The sequence below is a fragment of the Bacillus rossius genome, chromosome 1, assembly GCF_032445375.1.
Source record: "Bacillus rossius redtenbacheri isolate Brsri chromosome 1, Brsri_v3, whole genome shotgun sequence".
NCBI classification, from domain to species: domain Eukaryota; kingdom Metazoa; phylum Arthropoda; class Insecta; order Phasmatodea; family Bacillidae; genus Bacillus; species Bacillus rossius.
In genome coordinates, this window is record NC_086330.1 from 234,401,135 (window position 1) to 234,424,024 (window position 22,890).

Genomic DNA, 22,890 nt, shown 5'->3' on the forward strand with positions numbered 1-22,890 from the left:
TATTATTGATCTTGTTGAACAATTGACAAACTGTGTATATCTGAAAAAATCAATACCATCATCCCACTTACCTCAAAAAAAGATGTTGAAATATTCTCTTTGGTTTTCCATTGAACTTATACGTGCCTTTAAATCTAATAAAAACATTTTCACAAGCTTTATAGAAGAAATAAACACTTGTATTAGTATTCACAGTTTTCCCATTTTCGCCGATTAGTGAAATCTCTTATAACGCGTGACAAAATATATTGGATCCGTTCTATGAACAATAATATTAAGAAAAATCCTAAAAAAATGTTAGTGATATGTAAAATTAATGAAAGATGGTTACTATGAACAATATTCTCTAAAAGTGAATGATGATATTTCCAGTGATCCTGTTGTGGTATCAAATGTATTTGCATAGTACTTCTCTAGTGTTTATGTTTCACCAAATTGCAATCCTCCCAAGACTACCTCTGTCTTGTTCTTGTCCCATGAATCTATATCTGTGTCTACCATTTCCGAAAGCCTTATATGTTGGGGTATTAAGGCATTAAAATCCACAAAATTCACAGTGCCTGATGGCATTTCCAATTTTATTTTAAATGGATGTTCCTACCAACTAGCACGTATTTTAATTCATAACTTTAATACCAGTTTGAAAAATAATATCTTCCTGGGTAAATGGAAAATAGCCAAGGTGATTCCGATACATAAAAGTGGTACAAAAACAAAATATAGGCCAATTTCCTTACTCGGTGGTTTTTCAAAAATATTTGAAAAAAGTATTTTTAAACTTAAATTTTCAACTGCCAAAATGGTTTATTTGGTAATCACCATGGTTTTAGGCCAGGAATGTCTACTTAGACTAACCCACTTACCTTTCTTAATCCTATATATGATGTTGTTCCCAATAGGGGTCAAGCTGATGCCTGCTATTTCAACTTAGCCAAGGCCTTTAATTCTGTAAACCATTCCCGTCTACTTACTAAATTATCTCAATTTGGCTTAAGTGATAATTACAGGTATGTAAATTGGTTTTCAAGTTATCTTACTAATATTTTTTTTTTGTGTCCATCAACAATCATTATTCCTCTTTACGTAAAGCTAGATCCACTTTCACGCCTCCTATTCAATGTATTTATTAATAATACTGTACAGGTTCTTAAGTACTCTGTTGGTATTATTTTTTCTGGTGATCTAAAAATCTATAAAATAATTTCTACATATAATGATTGTCTACTATTACGAAAGGATATTATTAGAGTAAAGAATTGGTGTGATCAGAATCTGGTCACACTGAACAAAGATAAAACTAAGGTTACGTTTGATTACAAATTAGAAAATTCATTAATCTCCAAACTTTGTTTATAAATTATAAAATATCTTTGTATCATTCTAGATTCAAAATTATACTTTCACAAATATGTTGATTATCTATTTTATACTTCCCAAAGAATTTTAGCCCTTATAAAATTAATTACCTTTTATGCAACTAATTCTGACTCAGTTAATTACCTATATTTGGCACTAATTATATCTAAACTGGCATACTCTTCTACATCAGGAATGCCATCAATACAACTGCCATTGAAAAAATTGAAAATATTCAAAACAAGGTGATCCAATTAATTATTGGTAAGAACTTCTCTTGACCCAACTTAATTCCCCTGGCAAACCGCAGGGCTTTTCTCGACGTACTCTTAGTACATAATTGCTATATTTCTAAGATTAACAGTATTCATCTCCTTGATAATACTGAATTGAGAATTCCCCAGTTTGATTCTCGCTTGCTTTCAACGTTATGTACTCTTTATGCTACTAATGATATCATCTACAGACTTACAGCAATCCACAACAATTATTATCGTAATTCCAATAATGTATAAATGACATTTATCACTTTACCATATAATCCCGTTTTGATTTTTATATCAAATCACTTTTGTAAGTTTTTTGTCTTTAATCTAAGATTTTTTACATGAATTCTATGCCCTGTGCAATTTATTATGTGTTCAGTTTATATGTATGTATATTTATTTTTAATATGTTATTAATATATACATGTATATTTTGATTTTTGCTACTTCTATGTGTGTTATTTATGTTGTTTTGTATTGTCCGTCTTGATCACCGTAAGTGTACGGTTCATTCACCTTATGTGTGTTGAACAGTTGTGGCTGCACCTACCTGCTGTGGTTTTCACCTCAGGTAGTGCTGTCCACTCTTGGTGCCAACATTAGAGGGTGTTTTGTGCACTTACAGTGACCATTTAGGTATATGTGTGTGTATTTTTGTTTTTGTATTTATCCTCTGTTTCGTGCCCATCGCTATATCTGTTGGTGGGCAGGTCACAAATAAAAATAAAAATGAAAATGAAAAATAATTTAAGGAACATCATTATTGAGTTTCAAGTCTGTAGGACATACACTTGAAAAATGGGACATTTTGATTTTAAAGTCCCATTGATTGCATAATCTCGGTGCATCAGCAAAACCGGAACGCCAATCTGCAGCTTCATTTTTTGGGAAGGCAGGTAACTGCTAGGCAAGACATGACGGATGCCCCAAACGATAGCACGTTACAAATTCAAGGCAATGCCATCTATTGACGAAATTCTAAACTATACTGTTATTGGTGCCTTTAGTTCGCTAGCAGCTGCGAGCTTCACTTAGCGGATGGGTTCCACCAAGGAGGATAGGAAGTTGCCATACCTTAGTATATGACCATGTTGCAGACATAGAGAAATGACACAAATTACTGTTTCTGTGTCTATGATCTACATCCTATGATTTTCTATTATAAAAATAAATTCATCCTTTTTTCACTACCTTAGGGATTACATTTCATAATTATATGTAGTTTATGTCACTCTCCTGTCCATAAACTATCATTTGCAAGAAATCATGCCAATATTTTGCTCTGTTCTGCATTTGAGGAGGACATACAGACAAACACAATTTCGCATTTATAATATTAGTTGGGATTATTGTACCTTAGTTAGAAAAGAGCTTCTACCGTGATTTATAAATATTGGTGTCCTAAATACAAGTTACCCTCTTTTATCACATAATCGTCGCACGCGCATAATCGTTGCACCAATATTTTAGGGCGTCAAAATTTGGATGAAAAAACCTCGTGCGTAAACGTTGCATGATGTTTTTTAAATGTTATAACCTTAATTTGTTCGTCTGCGTCGCTGCGGTGTACCGCTTATAAAAATGTAGCCAGCGCTAGTTGGCAGCATTCATGTTTGGTTAATTTGCTTCCCGTATAGAGCGCGCACACGTAGTCGAATATCGATAGTAATATCTCGCCAAATGCATGAAACGCGCTCTCTCTGTCGAGTGCTGAGTTAACTACATTTGATGGCCCGCACTTTTTTTTGGTAAGTGTGTACTATGACGATTGTTACGCGTTAGTTCAGGCTTGCATTTGGGTCACAGATTTGGTTTTTCTATTTAAATTTGAAGAAAGGTTTTTGTTGCATCACTTATTAATTTAAATTGTTTGGCGTGCTCTTACATACTCCACTTTTTAAATAAACATACTTTCCATGAATGGGTTTTGTTTTTATGAATATCTTAAACTAACCAAAAAAAATTTTACCTAAAAGTCGCACCCCTACTTTTGAAACTTGATTTTAGTATAAAATGTGCGACGATTATGCAATAAAACACAGTATTTATATAGTTTTGCATTTTTCATTTAATTGACACTAATATATAACTTGGATATTATCTCATTTTTACGTGTTACAGGTTAACAAATTAAAACTGTACATTAAAAAAATTAAAAAAAATTGCTCAAATGACCAATATCAGTTATAACTCTGCTGTATAATACATCTTAATTTCATACAAAGTTATGAAATAGTGATGTTATGATGTTTTTAATCATTATTACTATAATTTTTTTTCTCTTTTAGTTTTTTTTCATTTGAGAAGTAGGTTCCTTGTCTTTGGAACTGTATAGCAGTGTTAAACTTTTTTTAATAAGAATTTGTTTTTGTTTTTATATACGTAGGAGCGAAGAGCTGGTTGAACCCCAGGCGTCTGCCTTGGCCAAGTTGTGTGCGTACTGCGTGTACGCTGCACTCGAGTTCCAGAACACATTGACACCAGCGCAGAGCAACAGTCAGAAGAGGAACAGGCGAGAAGTGGAGTCTGATGTGAGTTCTGTGCCTTCTGCATTAGTACTAACCCTATTGGTTTGAATGTAAGCCTACTGTTTGTGCTGATTTTAGCAACTTAAAAATCTAGTCAGCTTATAAATATCCAGTGGTAGTTTAAAAATATGGTGGGTTTCGTGGGGGGGGGGGGGGGGAGATAAGGATATATATTCCCCCAGACAGAAGTTATGATAAGAATATGCAAGATCTCCGTGAAGGCAGTATATTATTTTGGGTGATTCATAGTTGCTGTTACAACACCTGGATCTACAAACCACGCGGGAAGTGATGTATGTTGAGAATTATAATGTAACTTTCCAAACTCCTTGTTGATGTAAGTATACACAAATCCCCACCAGAAAAAATATTTCTATCTGCAGCTGATCTTAACCTCAAAGGGAGAAAAAAAAAAGTAACATCATATCTCAGAAAATATGTTTAATACTTACGATGATAAAACAAAACAATGTACTGTGAATAAAAGAAATAAACACTATAGGTAAAACTGTTCAGAAGTTTCCTCAAGGTATTAAAAATATTTTTGGACTTATTTGACAATATTATAGACTTAATGGAATAATCAGGAAATTCTTAAAAACATTAATCAATTTATTTGTATCATGCCCAATTATCAATTTTCTTCTGCATGTTTTGTATTATTTTTAATCAGATTGCAAACGAGGAGTAAACACACTAATAATTAATTTATCATGCAATCTAAATCTCTTCAATAACTTCTGTTTTAAATATATTAAAAATATTTCCTAGTATTTGGTTGATCAAGAAGGGGATTGTCTTATCTTCGGGGTCGGCCTTTCTTCAGGCCAGTAAGCTACAACCAAAAATAAAGCACTCGCTGGTATCTATCATCTATAAATCTTCTTAAAGTGAACTGCTTTACCTACAGATACCATTAAACTCCATTAAACTCTTGTGTTAGGCACTTGGCAGTTACTAGATAGAAAGTGTAATGAATGCATTTACTGAGTGGTAGAATACTTGATTCAAATTTTTTAGGACCTGGTTTTGAATCTTGCTCTAGACATGTAGTTTATTATATTCCATGGTTTCCCTAAATACTCCAAAAAATGCTCTTATGGTTCCTTACTAAATGCTGTAGATAACATATTTTTGTGCTGTTTTATGTCCTCATGTTATATGTTTGAGTCGTATTTACGTTGAATGTTTTCTCTAATTATATTATTACCTTTTGTCAAGGTTTTTTCAGGATTAGATCATGCAATTGAGGCATGTTTGTTATTTGCAAAGATAAATTTTATGGTTTTATTTTCAGGCCAATTTGTTTTTAAAACAGGGGATTTTGGTTTATTCATAAACATAGACTATAATTTATTAAATATAATTTTTTCACCAAAACTGTGTCATTTTGATATGATGCCCTTTTACAATACAGTAATGTGTAATAAGCATGTCTAGGACAGAATTACTTTAAAAAATAAAAAAAATAGTAAATATTTTTGTGTTTTAAAAATGTACCAATGTCATAATGTAAAAATTAGTTAATAATAACAGTTGCAAGACAAAAAAAAGTAATGTTTAATTTTTCTAATCTATTTATTACACACATTTTGGCACAAACTTCATTCTAAATAAATTACATCCATTGAATTTAACATGTATATTAAAAGATTGTTTTTGTGATTTATTTTGATTAAAAATATTACAGTAAACTCTCTCCGGTCCGGGGTTCTTGGGGATTTACAGACCACGGATTTGTGAATACTCCGGATTTTTGAGAGGTAAAAATATTGTTTATTTTTTTACTGTTAAAAAACATGTTTTTTCTCTTCCCTCGTGTAGGTAAATGACATGTTAGCAGTTATCTAATGGAATTACATAAAACAGAATACATTGCTAAAAAATATTCAAAATTACTTAAAATAAAAATAACGCCACGTCTCTCTTTGACACTGTGTACTAAAGCATCTCCCACTGCACTGTTTACAGCCAGCCAGCTACACGCGGCACGGCGCCGATCGGCTGGTTGTAAACAGTGATGTAATCTTTTGTTTACAGAGATGCAAGTGCGTGTTTGGGCGTGTGAAGAGTTTTGCATTTCAAACATTTCTTTTCCTACTCACTCTCGGCTACGAAAGCTTTGAGTTTTTCCTTTTGTTTTTTTATGTCATACGCGGTTGACTCGCCAATACCATACTCAAGCGCGATTGCTGCAACACGTACACCACGATTCAACTTGTCACATATTTCAAGCTTTTGTTTTAATGTCAGTGTAACATGTTTTCTTTTCACCTTCATAATTCTCCACACTCAGTAAAACCTTTAAATATGTACAATCAACTGCTGTGCACGTCTACTCTGAGCTACCGGAAACGCTCTACTAAGCAGTTGCTCTCTATCGTGAGACATTTATCTTCCCCCTATCTAAATATCCTACACTTTCAGCACGTCTTTTATTTTGTTCGTGTCAGATGTCACGCGTTTTGACAGGCGGGAAAAAATAATAGAGATGCGAGTGCGTGTATTGTAGTTACACAACGCAGCACACACACTTTTTTACCGTGGGAACACAGCGCATCACAACACTGCAGAACGCTTATAAAAAAAAAATATATTTTTCGGTTACCAAACACCACGGATTTTTCTGAGTACCACGGATTCTCGGGGTCCGGATTTGCGAGAGTTTACTGTATTTCCATTATTTTAGTTGCATTTTGGTGTTACAGTAGAATCTCGTTATAGCGAGCACGGTAATAGCGAGAACACGGCTATAACGATGTATTTTTGAGGAATTTACGCCGTGATCGCTTGTAGCGCGCTTTTGTTATTTGTCTGCTTTATCTCCACCCCTCTCGCTCGCCACTAGACATCTTGCCGTTGACGCGTCACATTCTTCAGCCGTGCAGTCGCCAAATAAGTGCGTGGCTTAAAAATAGAATCCCATCCTTTCTTTCTTTTATCAAACTTCCGTTAGTTATCTGTGCCGTGTGTAAACAAAGTTTTGAGATTGGAACAGAAACAACGTAAGCGTAAGAAAGTATTTTTTACAAATTAGAAATATGTATGTTTTTGTTTTTATAATCGCGTATTTTCACGTTTTTTTTTGTTATCTTAAAAGAGATAATATTAAAAAGCCGCTCTAATGAGATTTGTTTCTTGGTTAACAAAAACTATTAATTATCATATATTAATTGTTTATATTCTATTTATTATTATTTACGCGACGTCATACTGTACGCGTACGCAATACGACTGGATTCGTTGCTGCAACATAACATAGCATGTTATGCGGTATCAGAAGTAACGAGTAACGTAACGATAGTAACGAGTACTATTTGTTATAGTAACGAATACATACGGTTACGCATTTTTTCGTTACTTTTACACCTCTAGTCGGCACTACCGTTTTTATTTCCGAATCGCTGGGGCAGTTTTCTTGTAACTTTTGTTTCGGTCAGTTGTTGGGGTATCTGTCCGAGAAAGGGGTGGTGATGGTTTGAGTATAATCCCAAATTTATTTTCTAAAAAAGTTGACAGGTTTCTTTAAATGAAAAGTATAGTTTTCCAGCGACTATTACGTTTGAGGCGTACGTGCATTGCAGCAGCAGCACTCCTGCTTTTTTGTAAGATATTAAATCAGAAGAGTCTAGCGGCAGCAATGCTACCTTCCTGCAACTGGCAACTGGCTCGTTCCGGGGCCGGCGGCACGACCATATATCTCATCTGAAACTTTTATTTGCCAATATGGCCTCGTGGCTGAGCGCTTAGCGGCGCTATCATCTAATCGTAAGGTTGACGGTTCGAATCCCGGCAGGTGCGAATATTTTAAAAACGCGCGCGTAAAAATAAAAAACATCCAGGGGGTAGGCGCTCCCGATCGGCCAACTTCGTAAAGGATCGGCATTTGCAGCCAGTTGCAGGACGGTAGCATTGCTGCTGCTAGACTCTTGTATTAAATCGTCGCGCTACACTAGCACCACCTGTTAGCAACATCCCGAACCAACATGGCCGCCAGCAGACAGCCCGCGTCGACGATAGATAGCAGGACAATGCTGCGTCGGCCGCTTGCTGAGATGCTATACTTACGTGGCTTGGTAGGGTATTCTGGTTATTTTTACGTAATCGGTGATCGCATCCGTACTTATGGGGTATCGTTTTAAAGAGAATTCACACATCTGCTCACAGAAATTAAGATTTCTTTAATATAACCGGCTATTTTCCAATTATACAGGTTTAAACACAATTTTTATGCTATTTTCGGTTAATTTTTATTTTTTGGGGGCCAAAATTTGTCCAATTCGGTTATAGCGAGGACACGGTTATAGCGAGGATCAAACCCGGAACCGTGACACCTCGCTATAACGGGACTCTAGTGTATATGGTTTATTGATGTGCTTTTGAGTGTTATTATTGTTTTATCACAATTCCCTTGTCCCGAGTTATTGGCTTCTTGTACTTCAAACTATCTGCGGTTCGAATTTCATTCAAACATACAAAATATGCTGTCTAGTTTGTTGCTAAATAATTATATAGGTTTTTCTGGTTCCTTCAGGAGGCCATCATTAAGCTTTAATCAGTGTGTACAGTAATAACTACGTATAGCGAGTGCATGTTTTCTGGGACTGTATACGATGGGGCAATGAGTTTGGCCTCATGACGATACAGTGTGGAATGTTCACGTATTTTTCAGATGTATTTTTTTTAGTATTAAAGACATAGTTTTTCCCTAATTCCCTGATTGTCTGAATTCTGTCATCCCAAATATGCTACAGTCTTTATAACGGTTCGTTATATACAAAAATAAACAGATGTTCAACGCCGATTGCAAATTTTGTTGTTTTATTTTTCAAACTAGAATGCATAGACGAATCCAATCATTTTCACAGTTTTCTCACTCGTTCAACACGTACCTCTGCCCGTCGAAAATGCTCACAGTTTGCGCGATGTGAATTAACGAAAAATAACATCCTTCAGTAAACTTTTACTGCAAGTACACAAAATTAGTGCGGCCTTAAACATGACCGCACCCGGCGAAAACGAATTTCGCCCCGAGCCAAAACGCCTACGAAGGTGGCTGTAATTTCTAATTATGTCCGAACGAAATATAACAAATAATTAGGTTAATTTAAGAATAGGCCTGGCTCCGACCACCAACGTGAAATTATCTCTTCAAATGCTTCTACATCATCTGCGAGAAGCCACCGAACGCGACCTACACGTCCAGCGTTCGACGGACGACTGGTGAAGTCCTGCCACACTCTCCTTCACGCAGGGAGTAGACGTCACATGACCTCACCGACCAATCACACGCACTCTTCATTCATGCTACAGATACAAGCCAATCACAGAACAAGTTACAATACATGAAAAACCCTGTACACACAGAACTCGGGGCTTCCCTTGATCTGTCTCTTTTCAATTTCACATCGAAATCGGGGACTCCCATTCTCGTTCTCTCTCCCACACCGTGAGACAGCAGTTATCACTCAGTTCCCACGCAGTGGGGAAATTACCGTCTTTATCTCGGTTGGCGGGGAAGCACTGTTTCTTTCTCACTTAAACTTACAGGCCTCTCATGCCTCTCTTTCTATCCATCACACCAGACACAGTACCGTGTTCTAGAATCATCCAACACGTTAATTAAAATAAAGAACAGCCATTATAATAAGATTACTTTACAAAATTAAAATCATTTAGAAATACCCTGAAAAAGTAGGCCTAAACAGGCAAAAATCTAGTACAACGGCTCATTTGTGAATAATTACATAAAAAATAGTAATGATTAAAAATGTCTAATAAAATACAAAATACCTTCTTAAAACACATAGCACGTGCAAATAACATATATTAGTATCCATAACTTCTGATTATACTGTTTCATAACTTATACATCACTCAAAAAACATTGACTTATTACTGCTTACATATACAAAAGAAGTTTAAAAGAAAATTATTTGATTAGGAGGGCAGGGTTCTGCAATGCTACATCTTAATTGATGTAACTTTATAAGTTTTTAGCGGACTTACAATTCAGAGGACTCGGGTTGAAATCATAGTCCTAATTTTGGTTTTACATGATTTTCCAAAATTACTCCAGACAAGAGCATTTTCTTCCCCAACATCCCTGGTGCGATAGCTGGGGAGAGTGATGGTTGCAGGACATGGAGGGCCTGTGTCCTACGGCCAAGCTGGTGCGCACGTCTGCCAGCGTGACGGAGGCCGCAGACACGGCGTCGCTGTTCGGCGCGGCCCCCGGCTCCAGCACGCCCGGCCCGACCTGCCGCTCCCTGCGAGGCCGACCGGCGGCCGTGAGGGAGCCCCTGCGCTCCGCGCTCCGCGACCTGTTCCGCAGCTTCGCGCTGGTGGCCGGTCGCGACGGGGACGTGTCGCAGCAGACCCACTTCGTCTGCAGGTTCCTGCACTTCGTGGTGCAGAGCGGGAGAGACCGGACCAGGCTGGTGCTGCACGAGATGCCCAATACCTTGGTGGGTTCGCACTTGTGCGCAGGGGTGACGAGATGACAATAGGGCTTTGACTCATTAATTTGGTAAGGGAAAACAGAAGTGCCCTGAAAATATCCACCGACTTACTGCAACATGCACCGCGTTTCTCACGCGTAACAAATCATGGTTCCAACCTGCCAGGAATCGAACCATGTCACTATGGTGAGAGGTGAGTGATCTAACCACTCGACCACTTGGTGGCCCCAGTTGTCATAATAGGCACTTAAATATTCACTTTGTGCTCTTATACCAGGCGAGAGTTCACTGCCAAAAAACATGCTTGAGAAATGTTCAGTTTATTGTCTGCTGTTATTGTTGGGTGCCATTTTTCTCCTTGACTCGAGCCACGCTGAATTTAAACACCTGTGAGCTTCATGTTTACTGTTGCCTATTAGACATCTGCGAATTGTGATTTTTCAGTTCGAATCGAATTCTAATCAAATTTCAAAAAAATTCAATAGTTTCAAATTTTTTTCAAATCGAAATTGATAATATTTAATAAAATAACATAGATCATTAAAAAAATTTTAACATACCACCTTTGAAAAACTTGTCACATAATTCACAGTTTAAATCAAGTAACTAAAATTAAAGTGAGACTATATTGCAGAAGCACAACCAGATTCTCAAAATATTAAAAAAAAATTTAAAATTATATGTCTGTAGCACTAACATAAAATCATACTAATTACTGTATTTTGTAAATTTACAGACTGGCAATCATTAGTGTGTTTGAACGTTTAACACTTTTAGTTTGTTATTTTATAAAGTGGAACATGGCTACACACATTATTTACAGTAAAACTTATTTCCACTCTTCATGGGGTCAAAGAAAAAAAGTTTAAAAAGCGGGAAAGTGTAAATAAAGGAAAGACCATAAAAATTATCACAGCTTACCTTATTTAGCATGTTGGACTTTCAAGGATAAATTATTAATAAAAATATCACAGCATAAGGAAGTTGTACAAAAGAAAAATAACAAATTTACCGTTTTTATCGCCTAAGCATCGCACATTTTATTCTAAAATCATGTTTGAAAATTAGGGGTGAGACCGTGGGTTCTACTATTATGCAAAAAAAAAAAGTAAAGTATTCCATAAAAACAAAATCTATTCATGGAAAGTATGTTCATTTAAAAAGTAGACTTTGTGAAAGCACGCCAAATAATTTAAATTAATCAGTGATGCAATAAAACCATTTTATTCAACGTAAAAAAAAAGAAACCCGTAACAAGAACGTGATTTGTAACTATACGCTTAACGATAGTGCGGGTTAACTCTGTTCCTGACAGAGCGCGCGCGTGCATGCAGTCTGCAAGCTATACGGGAATACAGGAATGGACACAACCAAACTGGCGCTGCTTACGTTTTTATAAGCGGTATAAAGCTACTCCCGAGACGTTAAAGATGAAATTTATAATTTTTAAAAACCTCTTTAAAACACGATTTACACATCTGATTACTTTGTAATAGGATTAATTAAGTTAGTAAGCAGTTATATCAGAACGAACGGCGTAAACTGCGTAAAGCAATTGGCGCGTTCTAAACAACGGGAATTTATATCATTACATCAAATGAATTTAAAACGGGACAAATAAAATGGTTCAAATAACGGGAAAACTGAAATAACGGTAACATAAATAAGGGGCTTCGCTGTATAATTTTTGTAAGTGGAAGATGTAATCGTCCATTTACATTTCTTTTAAACATGCCGGGGGGGATATCTTATATTAGTGTATCGGGCCAGATTTTGCAATTGAATTATTGTAAAATGAATTCGATTCGAATTGACGAATATCTAATATCAAAAAATTCGGAATTTTCGAATATTCGCAGAACCCTAGTTCCTATAGGCACCATACTGGTGACGCTGCGGAGTGTTTCACTTACAACAACTTGCAGGACTGTCGCGACCCACCGATATCTGGGACACGAGTATGCTGACAAATTCTTTCTATAATTATGTGTGATATAGAAATTGCATGCAGTTTCTTACTAATTAAATATATTATCGTAACAGAATAATTTATTGAAAGGGAAAAATATGTGCATTAGTCATCATGTGAATAATGTCAAGGAAGTAAAGAAAGGTGACTTTTCTGTATTAAAAGCAGAAGTGATTCGGAAAATGTATGTTACTCTTCGTCAATTGACAGCAGAAGAAATATTATAAATAGAAACTGTCCTTGCTCGGGAGGACTTGGAAATTTTTGTAAAAGTGTTGCTGCAGTCTTTACTAAATTAACAGTGAACATATTATTTTGGAAACTGACGGTCTATTACATGGGGAAAACCATGTTCAACTAGGACTGTAACAGAAAATTATTTTAAGTTAAAGTGAATAAATGAGATTCCCTAAGACGGATCTAAGTGGAGGCAGGGCTGAAAGATTATTAAAATTTAAACATCTCATTTTATGCAGGAATAAATCCATAATAGAAGCAGTAATAAGTATTAATTGTAATATTTATTTCTAGACAAAAGGGAAAATGTTAAATTAAAGATTATGTAATTCTATGTCTTGTTTCCAGTGTCAGATACTAATTCTATGAAACAGGAATTGGTACAATGAGATTTGCATTTTACAGTATAAAATAATCAAAGGAACATAATGATAAAAAATGCCATTTATGGCAGATTGTATATCACTTGCGTTTATCTGTTTTCGTCAAGCTTTGTTTTTTTTTTTTATCAAACTTATTTTCACTAATAATATATAGGTAATGTTTATTTAATACATGTAGTACATTAATATGTTTAAATTGTAGAAAACTTTTGTTGTTAAGGATCTGCGAAGCTTCGAGAATGTCGAATTTTGAATCGAATCTCGTGTGGTTCAACGAATCGAATCTTAGTTTAAAAAGATTCATGCCAAATTTCACTTACATAAACCATAAACACAAACATAATTTCCGTGCCTGCACACTGACAAAGGCACTTGTGTGGCATTAAATACAATGCAACAAATTAATAATATGATGAATCAACCAACATTATTTTGCTCTTTCAGTAATAGCTTCTTGTTTATATTACGCTATCCCGCATGTCAACAGCAGCTCTGGAAACAAAAGCCAGAGCTAGTTTCCATCGCGCCCACCAGGATGCGCTAGTGATGACGAATCATGGCGGACACACATTTAGGAAACAGACGGGAATTACGTTAACAGGTTAAATAATTTTTCTAATAATAGAAAACATTAAGTTTATTAGCTTTAAAAATCTTAAAAGAACTAAAATATAACTCCCATAATTATGACATCATTTAATAAGTCTGAAATGTTTTTAGCGCCTACTTAGGAATGTTACGACCAAAACATCTTATGTAAACAATGCGGTACGAGATTTTTTTTAAATTATCAAATTGTAAAACAAATTTTTTTGATTAACAAAACTATCTTATGAAGAAAAAAAGTGACTTATTTGAATAACACTGTTTTCTTGAAACGAAATAAGTAGGGCGCTGCCGTGTTTGTTTAGATATTTAAGACAAAATAATTTTGATTACAGTGTTTTTCGACTTTGCGTTAACCGTGTTTTTTGGTTATCCGTGGACCCATTACCCGAAAATCAGGAGTCTACTGTATTTGGAGATGCAAGACTGACTATGCATTGCGCATACGTGAACAGCTGAGCTTCATCAGCATCCTGTGATTAAAGTAGCGTGCAATATTCTTGTACACGAATGCCATAGCTGTGGTACACATACCTTAATACTCCGGGTGTACTACAGGTATGGTATGTAACAGCGTCCAACAGACACGACTCCCGTTGACAAAAGCCAACATAGTTATGGTACATTATGCTAAATTCGTCTGAGCGTACCACAGAATGCGGACTAGTAAAATATCTTTTTGCGCAGTGTTTTGTAGTGACTTGAAACATTTACTGTCACATAAAACTGATACTAATGTATGTTAATATACTCTAATGCCATAGTAATTCATGTTATTCACTTTTACTCAATTGCAGGACAACCAGAATCTACTTAATTATTTTTTACGTGGGCTCGGCCATGCTTGTCTACCCTAGCAGTGTACCGTCTACCGTGGCCATTGTTTTACTTAGACTTGTGTAGTTCGCAAACGAACTAGTTCGGAAGAGCGCTCCCACAGACGAACTACGCGAACCTGTTCCCAGATCCTTCGCTCCTCAGTTTGAAAGCCTAAGGCTAGGATACAAGGTGGGAGACGATAGCATGGCAAGGATTGAGGAATGGTATATGTATTTTACAACAACTTTAATCAGTTACGTTATTTAATTAGGCCAAAAAACAAATTGATTAATAAAACAACAACAAATATGGTCAACAAAATATCCAGAATCAATTACACAGCAAAATGTCAAGGAACGAGCCATTATCAAGGCCACAAAAATAGAGAACAAATTACAATTTATTAGTTACGCCGGCGAAACATTGTGCGGTTCCATTACGGACCATCAAAAGGGGGCGTCACAAGGTAGACGCATTGAAAACAGCAAAATTACAACAAAGTCGTTATGTAGGGAAAACCTACTACATAAAGCGCTTTACATGCGTAAGTTACCGTAATCGCTCGCGTAATGTCCGCAGTAATTTGACCACATTTTTGGCCAAAAAAATGGGGTGTGGACATTATGCGAGGAAAAATACAAAAATAAAAAATTTTGTGTTCTATTCAAGTCGTGCGTCTTTGTTCGAATGAGGACGGCGGGGGAGGCAGCGACGCGGCAGGAGGAAGAGAGAGGCAACGACTCCGCAGGGGGGAGAGAGGCAGAGGCAGCGCTGTAGCAGGAGGGGAGAGAGGCAGAGGCGTGGCTTAACCTCCCTCCTGCCAGCTTGCCAGCCAACCAGACAAAGGAGTGTCAGAATCATTGACCCACTTCCCTTCCTCCTTCACTTCCCCTCTTCTTCTCCGTCAACACTCCACATCAACACAGCGGCAGCGAGCGAGGGCGAGACCAGCTTTCTTTATCTTTATGTCGTTTGAAATAGGACTAACTGCTTACGTCTGGCATGCCTCACGACGGTCCTACTGAGAACGGACAAACTATAATACCAGTCTCTGTATCACTGCCGCTTCCAAAATCACCTCCCACCGCTCACAATACATGGCTTGTTGTTTGATGCATGCCAAGCTGCCCTGCCCTCAGATAAACCCAGAAAAACGCGTTTTTACATTTTTTCTCAAAAATGTTTACAAAACAAGGAGGGGGGCTTATACGCGGGCGGGGCCTTTACGCACTCATGCCTTGAACTTGCGTGCGTGTTGGTCATTGGTCAGCTGTGTTTACCGTTACCGTGCTTTGTTCAGTTCAACGAATTTCCCCACCCTTTCAGAACAGGAGAGAAAGGACAGCTCAAGGTCACGGCTTTGTTTACAGAGCCGTCAACTTTCCATTCGTACTGCGTCCTTTAGGGGTGGCCAAAGTTGTGTTGCCCGCCGTAGACGACTGGTGCGGACATTATGCGAATTTTTAATTTTTTCTTTTAAGGATATATAAATAAAGGGTGCGGACATTATGCGAGGGCGGACATTACGCGAGTGAATACGGTACATTTTTAAAACAAATCAATTATGTTACATTTTACGTACGTCTACGTCTCAGGGGAGAACAGTTACAGACAAAGTGAAGTTAAATTATTCAATTAAATCCAAAATTAATTTTCTAGGTGGCGACCTAAAGTAAATTTAAACAAAACAGACAAGAATTTACAGAAGCTTACATTAAGGCAAAGGCCACCGCCTCACTCCAATCAAACCAAACTTACATTTTCTTTCCCCCGAGGTAGCTCTCGCACATTGTACAAATATAAGCCTAACTGACTACATGCTCGATTACAAAGACAATGCAGCTACTCGAGCTACCGAAATAGACTAAGACAAGATGAGACCAGACAAGACAAGATCGAATTAAGGTTTTACAGCCGTTTATATAGCATAGGTGCGGCACAGTGCGCATGCGCCGACCGGAGGAGGGGAGGTGAGGAGCAAGCAAGTACACACTAGGAGGGGGAAGGAAGGAGGGGACGACGTGCCAGCGCCCGTGCTGACGCGCGCTTTTCAAATGATGCGGCGATCCTGATGCTACAAGTTCATTCGTTCTTTTTCCGATCTCCTTCTTTTAGTTCTGTGCACATGATCTGGCTCTTATCAAAAGTCGTCACTCGTTCTCCCTTTCGGGTATTAGTTACGGCTTTGTCGCTGGTCTTTTTGGCTGGCTATCGTTATCTGCTCGGGTCGGATAGCTGAAATTTCAGACGTCTAACGGATACTGACTTTACAAAAATATTGACTCTTGATCGCTGCAAATGTTTACTGCAATGATACATTTTCAAATATGTTCATTTTGTTGATGATGATAGCTTTATACTCGTGTCCGAGCACGGTTACCCCAGGGTAACTTAGCGGTGGGGAAACCGTGGTGTATACTGAGAACAAGTCGGACATAATTACATTAGGTACTTATATGAGTGTTTACAAAATGATTTCAATATTCATAAAATAATTTTGACAGCTGATGACAACTTTAATATTAATGTTTTGACTAATGTAAAACCATTGTTAAATAAACTTATTTTTACATTTCATACATTATTTATTTGTCATTTAATAAAAAAATTAACTAAACAAGTTGTTTTTATGACTTTCTTAGAATGCCAGTACATGCAGTGTTAAGTAATTATTTCAAAAATAATAAGTGTGGAGCAGTTTTTTTGTTAAATTCACTCATATTTTTTGTTTACATTATTTATTATTATTTCCAAATTTTGTGTGTGTATGTGAAAAAAATTCTTAACTACTATGTACTTAACATTTGACATTGTCGACTGTAGATACTTTTCATGTTACCCTATATGCTATATTCTTTGATCAGATGTCTTTAGCTCTTGTGAATGTGCACGTCTGAAACTTAAAAATAAATTAAAATTTGTATATTTATAAAATGGTATTTTATTCACTAAAATAAACACATTTCATAAATAATATTTCTCAAACTAGCTATAAAATAAATCTTTTTATAAATTAAAATTTTTCGATTATAGTGTATGTTAAGTGAAGAATAAAAACAGAACTGTTATATACGCCATTTTACCCAATTATGTAAATTTTGTTTTATTTACTCATTTGTATAGTAACCCAAAAAAGGATAATAATCTAGGCGTTCACAACACTGATCATTATAAAAAATAACTACTATAACATACAAAGAAGATTGCCTGCAGTAGCGATAGCAAAGCGAACAAACTATCTTTGACCTGTCTTCTTTGAATTCAAGATGGGAGCGGACGAACTAAAAAAGCAACCTAGTTCGCCAAGGAGCTGCGAACTAAAAGGAGCGCTCCCGGTCGCGAACTATTATGCGCAATTCTAGTTTTACTGTATTGGACATGGATACAGGACAGATTGCAATATAAGACCAAAGTACCTCTGAGCCTGAATCGGTACAGAGCGGCAGCATCCAGCCAAAGATTGGGTCAAAAACAAAACGAAAATTGAACAAGGTTTTGTGGAAACACAATGAAGTTGTGGATGAAAAAACAGCAATGTGCAAACATTGCAAAAAGAACATAAGTCCAACAAGTAATTATCTACTTTACCGAATATTGTGGTTATTTAATTTTTTTGTTAACTAGAAGTGTGCAGCAACATAATATTTTGACCTTTTCTGTGCACATTGAATAAAAATTAAAACAAAATATTAATGTTTTAATGAGTAATTGCTGGTATCATTATTAGTTAATTTCGCTTAACTAAAATATAAATTTTTATACTGGATGTTAAAATCTGTATATTGTTTATATTTAAACTTAAACGTTAATGTGGTTTCAAAGTATATAGGTATTTTGTTTTTATGTAAAATTCATGCAAATATGCAATACATTGAATTATTGAATGTCTGACCTGCCCCTCTAGGTACAACAACGTGTCTTATTCTTCACATTCAAAGATGCCATGTAACTGAATATACTGAATACCTAGCTGAAAAAAACTTCTCAGTCAAGTGTCGAACTTCAGTAGGGAAAAAATTCTCATGAGGCAAAAAATCAGAAAACACTCTGACTCTCATCTATGTTTTCAAAAACAACTCCACTGGATCCAAGTAGCAATGAAGCCAAGAAGGTAACAAATCTTATTGCTCACATGCTTGTTTCATCATTCCTGGCTTAGGTACCGTTTTGTGGAAGAACAGGGATTTAAGGATTTGATACATAATTTAAAACCAAACTATGTAGTTCCATCGAGTACAACCTTCTCGAGAAATGTTGTGCCTACTATGTATGCAGACGAAAAAGAAAAATTCAAACTACCAGGCCTGCCGTTTTTACGGATTTTATCCGTTTTCACAGATATTTGAAGCTTAAAACGGACTAACGGATAAACGGCGACATTCACGGATATTTAAGAAGCTTCGCCGATTTTTTCATATTTGAATTTCATCCGTCTAAATATTTACATTCAACTACTTATTTGAAGTTGTCAAACCATACAAGCATCCAACAGTAAAGCAAACACTCACATTAGGTGTAGCGCCATGGAACTTCCAATCGTTTAACCACAAACCAAAAACATATACTCCCACATATTGTTTCATGAAGTACAATATCTATGGTTTCGGGGAAATGATTTTGTTTATTGATTTAAACGCTAAGAAGTGTCATGGCGTCAGTAAACATTGGTATTTTTTGCCATTACAATGTTTTAGGTGCTGCATTTGTCTACAAACTTCTTACGTGATTTAAGTAGTAGTTTTGGTCTTAGCTGATTGTGATGGAGAAAAAACGAAAGGCTTTGCCGGACAGGTCACTTTATAAACAGCGTTATCTTAAATAATGGGAGCAAGAATTGAAATGGTTGAGGCGTGGCAAAACGGAATTTTCCGCCGTTTGTTCGACTTGCAACTCGGAACTGAACGTGACAAAGGGCGGCTTGAAGACGCAAGTTCATGCGAAAAACCAAGGAGCTGCTGATCAGAGTTGTTCTTTGACGAGTTTTGTAACCATACCAAACAAAATAATTGATGCGGAACTGTTATGGGCGAACTTCGTTTGTGAAAACCATTTATCTGTGAAACTCAGTGATAATTTTACGAAACTTGTCCCGCAAATATTTCCAGATAGTGAAATCGCAAGAAACTTTCATTGTTCTCGCACTAAAACTAGCCAGATAATTATTCAATCTTTGGGTACATCAGCTGCAGATTATGTTACCTATGCAATGAAAACACAATTTTTCACACTGATGATTGATGAATCAACTGATGTTACAGTCACTAGGCAGGTTGTAGTGTTAGCAAGGTTCTTGCCATCGGAGATTGTTGAAACTCATCTGTACAAAGTAATGGCTTTGAGTGGTGCTGCAACTGGAGAAAATCTGCTGTGGAAAGGGTTTTCAGCAATCTCAAGATGGTTAAAACTGTTCACAGATCGTCAATGGAATCACCAATGTTAAATGCGCTGTTGCATTGCAGAATGAGAACTTCAAGCCCACTGACGAGATGCGGAAAAGAGCTCAGAACATGAAAAAGTAGCTAGTTAATGATGTGAAATACATTTGTTTTTTTTAACTTGTAAATAACTTCAGTTGTATGGATGTATTTATAGTTTGTAAATAAGAAATGCACCAAAACCTATACTGAAGAGAAATTTTTAAATTACTTTTCATTTTATTGTGATACCAACTATTAGTTTTGTAATGTAAGTGGCAAAACTTTAAAAAAATTTTTACATTCATTTTTTTTTTTTTTTTTTAAATTATGTTTTAGAATGCAATGTACAGGAGAATCCCGTTATAGCGAGCACGGTAATAGCGAGAACACGGCTATAAAGAGGTCTTTTTGAGGAATTAACGGCGTGATCGCGTGTAGCGCGCCTTGGTCTGCTTTATCTCCACCCCTCTTGCTCGCCACTAGACATCTTGCCGTTGTAACCTGTCACATTCTTCAGCCGTGCAGTCGCCACCTAAGTGTGTGGCTTTAAAAATAGAATCCCGCCCTTTCTTTCTTTTATCAAACTTCCGCTTGGCTTCAAGGCCGAGGTATGCTCGACTCTAATAAACCAAGCCTTTGAATATACATACTTGTACGCATTTCTTATTATTTAGAAAATAGACAAAATCTATTTTTCCCACCATTAAACATAACAATGCACACTTTTTTTTAAATATAAATGCTCTTAATTAATTTGTTGGGACATTTTCATTAACAAATAATAACATTGTTTATAACTATGTTAGGGCAAAAAAAGTTAGAGCCGTCTTTATACTTGTTGCTAATTGATCGCGTTAATAATACACAAATATTTATAAACTTGTTTGGAGTTATTTGTCGTGACACGTTTACAAACACGTCACGTTATTTATTTTACTATCTGACAAATAGTAGGCACTACCGTATTTATTTCCGAATTGCTAGGACAGTTTTCTTGTAACTTTAGTTTCGGTCAGTTGTTGAGGTATCTGTCCGGGAAAGGGGTGGTGATGGTTTGAGTTTAATCCCAAATTTATTTTCAAAAAAAGTTTACAGGTTTCTTTAAATGAAAAAAGTATAGTTTTCCAGCGACTATTTCGTTTGAGGCGTACGTGCGTTGCCGCACTCCTGTCTTTTTTGTAAGGAATTAAATCGTCGTGCTACACTAGCGCCGCCTGTTAGCAACATCCCGAACCAACATGGCCGCCAGCAGACAGCCCGCGTCGACAATAGATAGCAGGACAATGCTGCGTCGGCCGCGGGCCAAGTCGAGTAATCGATTGCGGGCAGAGATGCTATACTTACGTGGCGTGGTAGGGTATTCTGGTTATTTTGACGCAATCGGTGATCGCATCCGTACTTGTGGGGTATCGTTTTAAAGAGAATTCGCACATCTGCTCACAGAAATTAAGATTTCGTTAATAAAACCTGTTATTTTCCAATTATACAGGTTCAAACACAATTTTTATGCTATTTTCTGTTAATTTTTATTTTTTGGGGGCAAAATATGTCCAATTCGGTTATAGCGAGAATCAAACCCGGAACCGTGACACCTCGCTATAACGGGACTCTAGTGTATATTTAAAATTACCGCGAAAAATAAATTATGTCAATTACGGCTATAAATTATACAGGATTTTTAAATGCTGTAAAGAGGATTTAGGAACCTAATTTGGTGGCAGGCCTGGCATAAAGTGTCACAGTATGAAATTAATGGGAAAACATGTTTTCCACTGCTTTGTAAACTTGCAAAGGCAATGTTTATTCTTCCACACAGCAATGCAGGGGTGGAAAGGATATTTAGTAAGGTCAACCTTATCAAAACAGCGTACGGTCATGTCTTGAATCGACAATGCTAAATGCTTTGTTGCATATCTCTTCTAGGAAGAATGTGGCAGAATTCCAGCCAACAGAAGAAATGAGGAATAGGGCAAAACCTCTGAAAAAGTGATATTTAAATACTGCCAGTGATGAAGTGTAGGCTACGTGTGTGTGTGTAAATACTTGTATAAAGTGTTAAAAATTGAATTGTTTTGATTGAAGTATAGTTACGTACATTATGATCGAGTAATTTTCATAAAAATTGCATATTTTTTTGTATTTTTTAATGTACAGGATTTTACAGGATATTTTATATTAACAACAAGGATATTACAGGATATTTTATATTAAAAACATGGATATTACAGGATATTTCACATTTCAATCAAGGATATTGTTTTCAAAGTGGTGGCAGCTCTGCACTATGCAGTTGACTTTAATTATAAAACATTTACTTTGGGAATTGTTGCAATTGAAGGCTCACACACATCTGCTAATTTGAGGAAACTCCTGTCAGATATGACTGCCACCTGGAACATTCTGGACCTGAAGAACACAGTACTGTGAAAATATTTATGGTAACTGACAATGCACGAAATCTACGTTCTGCAATTGAGAATACAAAGTGGATACATAGACCATGTTTTGCTCACTCTCTCCAGCTGGCAATAAAAGATGGTATAGATCAGTCAGAAAATGTCAAAAAGGTACTAGCTAAAGGTCGCAGTATTGTTGCACACTACTCTAGGAGTTCGGTTGCCACTGCCCGACTTGAAGCTGAACTGAATACCAAAAACTTGCAATGCTGGAGAGGCTGATTCTGCTTAAAGAAGCTGTAGTAGCTGAACTGACATCTTCCAGTGCAGACATTGATTGTTTTTCAAATAGTGAATGGAAGCTTGTTGAAAGTGTGGTTGGTGTGCTAAAACCATTTTCTGAAGCCACTGAAAATGCTAGTAGTAATTTTTACCCCACGGCAAGCATGATA

General features: G+C 36.4%; 1 protein-coding gene across 1 annotated transcript in view; it reads left to right on the plus strand.

The window, feature by feature from the left end:
- LOC134527366 (mediator of RNA polymerase II transcription subunit 24) overlaps window positions 1-22,890 on the plus strand; it is a 154,688-nt gene that overhangs the window by 125,154 nt on the left and 6,644 nt on the right. The window contains exons 17-18 of the mRNA XM_063359987.1: window positions 4,009-4,153; window positions 10,291-10,617. Of these exons, the coding sequence (XP_063216057.1) occupies window positions 4,009-4,153; window positions 10,291-10,617 (472 nt within the window). The remainder of the gene's footprint in view (window positions 1-4,008; window positions 4,154-10,290; window positions 10,618-22,890) is intronic.